This window comes from Podarcis gaigeae (assembly GCF_964106915.1).
Source record: "Podarcis gaigeae genome assembly, chromosome: 15".
Taxonomy (NCBI): domain Eukaryota; kingdom Metazoa; phylum Chordata; class Lepidosauria; order Squamata; family Lacertidae; genus Podarcis; species Podarcis gaigeae.
Window position 1 is genome coordinate 2,426,737 of NC_139692.1, and position 8,213 is coordinate 2,434,949.

The 8,213-nt window shown below is 43.3% G+C and overlaps 1 protein-coding gene across 5 annotated transcripts in view; it reads right to left on the bottom strand.

Annotated features, from left to right (window-relative positions):
* The window catches only part of BIN3 (bridging integrator 3), a 143,185-nt gene extending 139,638 nt beyond the window's left edge, over positions 1-3,547 (bottom strand). Inside the window, exon 1 of one of the 5 annotated variants that reach the window (XM_083713805.1) lies at positions 3,460-3,547. In XM_083713805.1, the coding sequence (XP_083569931.1) occupies positions 3,460-3,467 (8 nt within the window). In that variant the 5' untranslated portion in view covers positions 3,468-3,547. The remainder of the gene's footprint in view (positions 1-3,459) is intronic. The other 4 variants (XM_083713808.1, XM_083713809.1, XM_083713807.1 and 1 more) reach the window with 4 other exon arrangements.
* Positions 3,548-8,213: the final 4,666 nt, after the last annotated feature.

Genomic DNA, 8,213 nt, shown 5'->3' on the forward strand with positions numbered 1-8,213 from the left:
CAATTTACACACACCCAATAAATACCAGTTGCAATCTTGGCTAACTTCAGTGGAATTTAAGCATCCTCAGGGACATCTTAACCATTATCATTATCACGCCATGTACGCTGCCCTATGGGCGTCGTGTGCATGCCCCGCTCTACGGGCGCTGCCACGAAATTAAAAGGGAGGAGGGGGAGGGGCCATTTCTATGATGTGGGCTGGATGAAGCATTGGTAGTTTGTGCGTCACCAGCCATCTGTCTCCACCCTTCACCCCTTGCTTACCACTTTTATATTCGGTATTTCTGATCTTGCAACGCAGTCTTGCACTTTCATTTTGCAAAGGTCACCTTCCTGGGGCAGGCAATAATTAAAAGCAATATAAAGGTATAATTTCTGCAGCAATGATAATTGTATGTAAATGCACCTGAGATTAAGCCCCATTGTATACAGAGTCAGATTTACTTCTGAGTAGTGCTGCAGGAAGGCATAGGATATGGAAGGGGATGTCTGTCTCTCTTCTCTCACTGCTTACCTCTCCCCCCCACACACCTCCAGTTTTATCTACTGATGCTAGTTGAAAGAAATCTGGTGCAAAACATGCCAGTGTAAAGGGACAAAAAGAGGCATGTGGATGGTGGGATTATTATTATTAATTTAATTTATATCCTGCCCTATACCCCAAGGTCTTGGGGTGCTTCACTGAATAAAATCAAAATATAAAACCACAAAATACATAATCAAAATAAAACAACCGTAATAACCCTCCACTCCCAAAAACCACATTTTAAAAGGGCATAGGATCCTCACAACATTTAAAGTAAGACAATTAACAAAGCCACTAGTTGGAAAGACCATGATCTCAGAAATGTCTGCAGGAATATTTATTGGCAACCAAATTGGCTGGATGCCTTTCTAATACAGTTAAGCTACTGATTCTTTGTTTATGTTTCCTGTTTTCTTTTCCCAAGCAGAGATAACATATAAGCATGGTATCAGCTCCCTAAAAATAGGTCAAGAACTCTGGGGAACCTTTTCTTAAAAAGGTCAACAACTTTGGGGTCCCCCCCTTAAAAAAGGTCTACAACTCTGGGAAAGGCGGGGGGGGGGGCACCGGAGGGATCTTTGCATCATGGTGCTGGATAAGCTTAAGACAGCCCTGAGCATCCTTCCTGTGTTTGGGATCACGTTCTAGATCAAAAGCAACTTTAGCATTCTCTTAATTACTCCTGAAGATTTTAAGCAGCTGCCAAGGGTACAGAAATGATTTGAACTTAATTATAATTGACTAGGAAGGTAACCAAATAAGTGAAGCATGGTGCCTTCCTCAGCTAACGTTCAAAGCTTTCCAGGTACAAACCTTTAGTCCATGCACAAAGTTTGAACTAATGATCATTCCTAATTTGCTTTAGTTTGAAATCTAATCTATTTTTCCCCTATTTCACTACAATTACTTATTACACTAAGTATTTCAATTTGGGTTGATCCAAATACTATTTGGATCATACTGATATAATTGTTTTGTGCTATGCAACTTCTCAACATTTACTGATCCCAGAGTAAAGGCCCAGGGTTGCTTCTATTGAGGGGGAAAAGATGGTTTTAGTGGAGCTGTAACATAGACAAGGTATCACTCTGAAATGGCACAACATAACAGAACAAATGTATTCCATAATAACTTCCAGAACAAACATCTGGGAATGTAGAAAAAAGCAAATGTTGAAATAAAGAATATTAAGCATTTTTACACTAACTCCTTAGTCTGCATCCTAGCAACTATGAGCCTGAAACTGAAAGAATTCTGGAGTTGAAAAAGCAGCAGGATTGAAGAACAAGTTATATTTAAAAAAGAATACAAAATAGTAACAATTTACGAATTCTGTAGAGTTTTTGGAGAATGTGGTTTTGTCCCCTGATCCATGGGATTCGCTGAAGACAGACCCTGTTCCATGAGTATTTATGGAGAAAATGGTTCCATTCTCTTCTCTGATAGGTTTTGTGGATGGCAGTGGAGCAAACAAAGTACCATTCATTGGTCCAATATGATTTTTTTTTTTGATGCAAGGTGAGACTTCTTACACCTCAGACACACAAAGTCATTGTTGTCCACTTCTAACATCTATTCTAGGACCTTGCCTACAAGGTACCTGTGTTATCTTCTTTTTTTAAAAAAAACAACCCCAACAACGCTGCACACAAGATGCCACAGGTCTCTGAGAAATTTTGCTGTAACAGACTGACATGGCTACTTTTTAAAAAATACACCAACACAATTTTACGAAGGCCTATGGGTTTCAGATGTTCATGCATTGTGAAGGAATGACAAAAGGAAGTGCTTGTTCCCTGGAACCATTTGCATTTTTAATAAAGAGGAAATATGCATTCTTTGATCAGACTAAAATGTCCTTTTAGTACAGCCTTCTGAAGCCAGAGAAAAACTTCTGCAGGGACTTGATTCCCCATGGGTTGAGTGAATTCCCTGCAGAATCTGCAGCTACAATTCTACTAACTGATGCCAGCAGTATATGAAACTGATCAGTCCCTTGGATGGAAGGCCACCAGGAACTCCCATGTGCCAGTAAAATTTGAGCATAACAAAACAAAATGTTAGGAGAGCCAACACAGTGTAGCGGTTGTCACAATAAGACCGAGGAGACCCGTTAAGCCATGAAGCTCACTGGGTGACCATGGGTCACTCATTCTCTTTTAGCTTGATTTACATCACAGGACAGCTATGAGGAATTTGCTTTGAGTGCATTGGAGGAAAAGCAGGATATAATTATAAGAAGTAAACAAAAGCAAGAACTTAGGCAGCCCCCAACTGGGACAGACCAGGCAGTGGGCAGGGTATGAACAATAAAATTATTATTATTAATATCCTACTTCCCTCAGTGACCAACCAGACACTAAAAAAATAAACCTCAAGGAAGAGACCACAGCTCAGTGATAAAACACCTGCTTTGCATGCAGAAAGTCTGATGTTCAAGGCAGGGCTAGGAGAGCCCCCTCTCTGAAATCCTGGAGATTTGCTGCTGGTCATTGTAAAGAATATTTTGCTACACAGACCGATGTCCTGATTCTAGATGAGGCAACTTCCTACGTTTCTATGTTCCTCTGAAGCAAGGGGTGGAAACAGAAGTGTCTCCACACACCCCCCGCCCTGCCAACAACGGGTAATCAGAGATGCACTCCGATAGTACATGAAGGTTCACTTCTCTCGGATGTCTAATTACAGTTTGGAGATCTAACGCCTATGAGTTTCACACCCTTTGAAGCCCCAACTGCTGCCCGACCACGTGCTTTGAAAAAAAGAACTGATAAGGAGCAGGGACACCCCACGACCCGCGGCCCCTGGGGGGAAAGGGGCTCCCGCGGAGGGTCCGGAGGGCCGCTTGGAAGCCCCGCAGGGTCCACAGGCTGCATGAGGAAACGGCACGGAGCGAAGGGGCTTCAGGGGCCGAGCGCAGAAACAACTCACCAACTCATGGTCCCCCTTCTGGTCCGGCGCCTCTCCCGGAAATGCCTGCTCTCCCCACGGTCCTGCTTCCGGATGTGAGGTCGGGGCCAGGCGGCGAGGCGCGATGACGTCTCGCGCGAGGCGAGCTCGGGGGCGGGGCCTGCCTGGCTCCTCGGGGGCGTCCCGAGGGGCCGGGAAGGAAGGGCGGGGGCCGAAGCCGCGCCAGCCCCTTCCCGGGAGGCTCCTCTCCTGGCCCGCCGGACGCCCTCCGGCGCGCTGCGGCAGGGGCTCCTTTCACGTGCACGCGCAGAGACGGGGGGGGGGGAGAGGGTCTATAAATAATTTCTATTTTGTAAAAACTTGAATTATACAATATTGTGTAGATATATGTAATATTAAATAAAGTCATAAGTAGAAAAAAAAGGCACAGGACTAAATTTGTAAAAGGAGAATTGCATTGCACAGAGAGCTTTGAACTTCACCTCAGATTCAAATATGCAGTCATGGGGAAAAGAAAGTACAGTGGTACCTCGAGTTAAGTACTTAATTCGCTCCGGAGGTCCGTTCTTAACCGGAAACTGTTCTTAACCTGAAGCACCACTTTAGCTAATGGGGCCTCCTGCTGCCGCTAGAGCACGATTTCTGTTCTCATCCTGAAGCAAAGTTCTTAACCTGAAGCACTATTTCTGGGTTAGCAGAGTCTGTAACCTGAAGCGTATGTAACCTGAGGTACCACTGTACACCCTCTTTGAATTCTGTGGTTTTACATCGGGTGTCAGCAAACTTTTTCAGCCGGGGGCCGGTCCACTGTTCCTCAATGTGTGTAGTGCCAGTGTGGTGTAGTGGTTAAGAGTGGTGGACTCATAATCTGGTGAACCGGGTTCGCGTCTCCGCTCCTCCACCTGCAGCTGCTGGGTGACCTTGGGCCAGTCACACTTCTCTGAGGTCTCTCAGCCCCACTCACCTCCCAGAGTGTTTGTTGTGGGGGAAGAAGGGAAAGGAGAATGTGGGCCGCTTTGAGACTTCTTTGGGTAGTGATAAAGCGGGATATCAAATCCAAATCCAAACTCTTCCTCAGACCTTTTGGGGGGCCAGGCTATAATTAGGGGGGATGAACAAATTCCTATGCCCCACAAATAACACAGAGATGCATTTTAAATAAAAGGATACATTCTACTCATGTAATAACACACTGATTCCCGGACCATCCTCGGACCAGATTTAGAAGGCGATTGGGCCAGATCCGGCCCCTGGGCCTTAGTTTGCCTACCCATGTTTTACATGTTACAATCATCTGCTCCTTAGTGGGTCTTAATATTAGGCAAATACAACCTCAGATGAACAACAACATATGACATTTCACACCATACCATGATTTATTTAACAGAAATAAAGCCAAAATGGAGAAGCCATGTATGAAAAACGTAAGTAAATCTTATGATTCAATAGCTTGTAGAACCACCGGTAGCAGCAGTAACTTGTAATTGCTTTCTGTATGACTTTTATCAGTCTCTCACATTGTGGTTGAGGAATTTTGGCCCACTTCTCTTTCCAATGTTGCTTCAGTTTGTTGAGGTTTGCTGGCATCTGTTTATGCAAGGCTCTCTTTAAGGTCCTGCCATCTTTCACTTGAGGTCTTGACTTTGACTGGGTCATTGCAACACCTTGATTCTTTTCTTTTTCAGCCATTCTGTTGTAGATTTGTTAGTGTGCTTGGCATCATTGTCCTGTTGCATGACGTAATTTCAGCCAAGCTTCAGCTTTCTGGCAGATGGCCTCACGTTTGGCTCTAGAATACTTTGGTATACAGAGGAGTTCATGGTCAACTCAATAACTGCAAGGTTCCCAGGTCCTGTGACTGCAAAACAAACCCAAATAATCACCCTTCCACCACTGTGCTTGACGGTTGGTATGAGGTGCTTGTGCTGATACGCCGTGTTTGGCTTTCACCAAGCATGGTGCTGTGTGTTATGGCCAAGCATGTCCATTTTGGTCTTGTCTGTCCAAAATACATTGTTCCAGATGTACTGTGGTTTGTTCAGATGCAACTTTGCAAATCAAAGCCATGCTGTCATGTTCTTTTTAGAGAGAAGAGTGTCTTGAATATTTCCACTTTTGAATAATCTTTCTCACTGTACAGTATTGAATTGGTTGGAGATGGCCTTAAGACCCTTCTCAGTTTCATGAGCAACAACAGTTGCTTCTCTAAGAGCATTACTGATGGCTTTCTTCCTTAGCATTGTGTTAAAATACACGAATGCTCCAGGCCAGGCTTTTATAGAGGTGGTCACACTTGCTTATGATCGATTAAGCAAGGGCATTTGATTAGCAGCACCCGGATTAGCATTTGATTAGCAGCACCCGGATGCGGGTGGCGCTGTGGGTTAAACCACAGAGCCTAGGACCTGCCGATCAAAAGGTCAGCGGTTCGAATCCCCGCGGCGGGGTGAGCGCCCGTCATTCGGTCCCAGCTCCTGCCTACCTACCAGTTCGAAAGCACCCCTAAGTGCAAGTAGATAAATAGGGACCGCTTTCTAGCGGGAAGGTAAACGGCGTTTCCGTGTGCGGCGCTGGTGCTGGCTCGCCAGATACAGCTTAGTCACGCTGGCCACGTGACCCGGAAGTGTCTTCGGACAGCAAGATGAGCGCGCAACCCCAGAGTCGGTCACGACTGGCCCTGATGGGCAGGGGTACTGTTACCTTTACCTGTCTGCTACTTAGCCTCTTAATACAGGAAGGGTATATTTAGTTTTTCACACATGGCTTCCCCATTTTGGCTGAATTTTTGTTAAATAAATCATGACACAGTGTAATATTTTGTGTTATCCAGGCTGTGTGTTGTTGTTTATCTGAGGTTGTATTTACCTAATTGTAAGACCGGCTAAGGAACAGATGGTTGTTATTATGTCTTCATATGTTAAACCACAGAATTCAAAGAGGGTGTACTTTCTTTATCCCATGACTGTACCTTCCAGTTCTTCAGACTTTTGCATCAACCATCCTTATGACTCATTATCATCTTCACTTAAATGAGAGCAAAGTGTCAATTAAGTATTGTGACATTCTTGGTTATCTTGAGTTTTGTTCCCATCACCTGCATATGGTGGCCCCAAAACTTCCTGCTATTTGTCAATCCAGCTCCATTTGGGATTTAGCAATACTTGTGCTTCCCAGCCTCTTAGATCATGTTTCATTATTATATGCTCTGACTTTTCTTTACTAATACCATCTTTCAGATGGTTATTCACTTGGTTAGGTATTCATCCTGTTTTCCATCCTGTTTGATATGCAAATAATAAGGTGTGTGTGTATAAATGGGTTTCCTATCGAATTGCTATCGCTGTAGAGTTGCCGCAAGGCAACAGCTGACTAGAGTTTTTGACTTGAACAAGGAATGTTAATAGAGCAGTACAACCCAATGTGTCTTAATAGGAGCCAGCAGTCAGAAGTATGTTTCTTGAGAGCCTGGACTGTTCTGAATTGGGGGGAAACAGATGGGATAGGGGACATACCTTCTCCCCTCCATCTGAGAATGATGTAATCTAGGTCTGTGTATAAAAAGAAACAATAGAAAGTACTACAGTTAGGGTCAGGAAGAAAGACATAGGCAATGTTGACACACAGCACTAAGATATGGCTTTTAATGCTAATTAGGGTTTGTATGAACATTCAAACTTACTCCAGGTAACTAACGATGGTATATATTCATAGTGTGAAAGCATGGTTTATGGTTGGCTAATTAATCTTGTCTTACTATAACTATGGTTTGTCATTTTATCCAAACCCTTAATCCTAGCTAGAGATGTAAATGCCCCCAGAACCCCCAGAAAAATATGTGTAAAAGTCTCCCCAGTCCCTCTATTTTTCCTTCCCCCTCCTCACATTCACATTTCTAAGCGTGAAGCAAGAGTAACTGGAAAATGAAGTACATCCACACACATACACCCGCCCAAACCGCAGAGCAACTCTGGCTCACGCTTTGGCAGCAGAAGCCCTTCCTATTCATTCTACCTGGCAACCAACCCTTTTGCCTCCAGACATCTTCCTTACAAGTCCTCCCTTTCAAGCCAATCTTTCTCTGCTGCTGTGTGAGGAAAAGAAATTTAAAGGCATCTCTGTCTTATTAACATCTATCCAGGACAGTATAGCCTAGATTTGCTAGAGTTCCTTTCAAGGACAGATCCTGTACTTCTAACATTAAAAAGTTTGATAATGACTACAATATAAAAACAAATGAGTGACTGTTTCAAAGGGCTAGAGAACTTATAAATTATCCTCTTACAAGGAGGATTCCAGGTCTATGCAGACCCTTTTAAGTATCTTCCTTGAGGGGTCTAATAAATCTATTAGCAAATAGAGGGCAAAATATTTGAACGTTGTCATAGCTTTTAAACCTGCTAAGATAGTTAGTTACTAACTTTTTATTGTTTAATAATTGGTTCTACTGAAGCTATGATTTGTATTTTGCACTCGGTTGGTTAGTTGGTTCAACCATAATAAACAATTAATTGATACGCAAGACAGTATGCTGAAAGCACAACTTAATTCATAGTGTTACGCCTACGGAGGGGGAAACTAAAAAGAACATAAGAATACTGACCTTCAGGAGAAAATGTATTTTCTACAAAACAAATTTGTGAAGAGTTTAAATAATTTTTCTCCTCCTTGGACTCCTCAAAAAAAACCCTTCAGAAATAATACAAAAAATTATAAGCACAACAAAAATACCAACTGTAAAGGAAGCAGAGGCAAAACTTATGGAAGGGGCAATTACA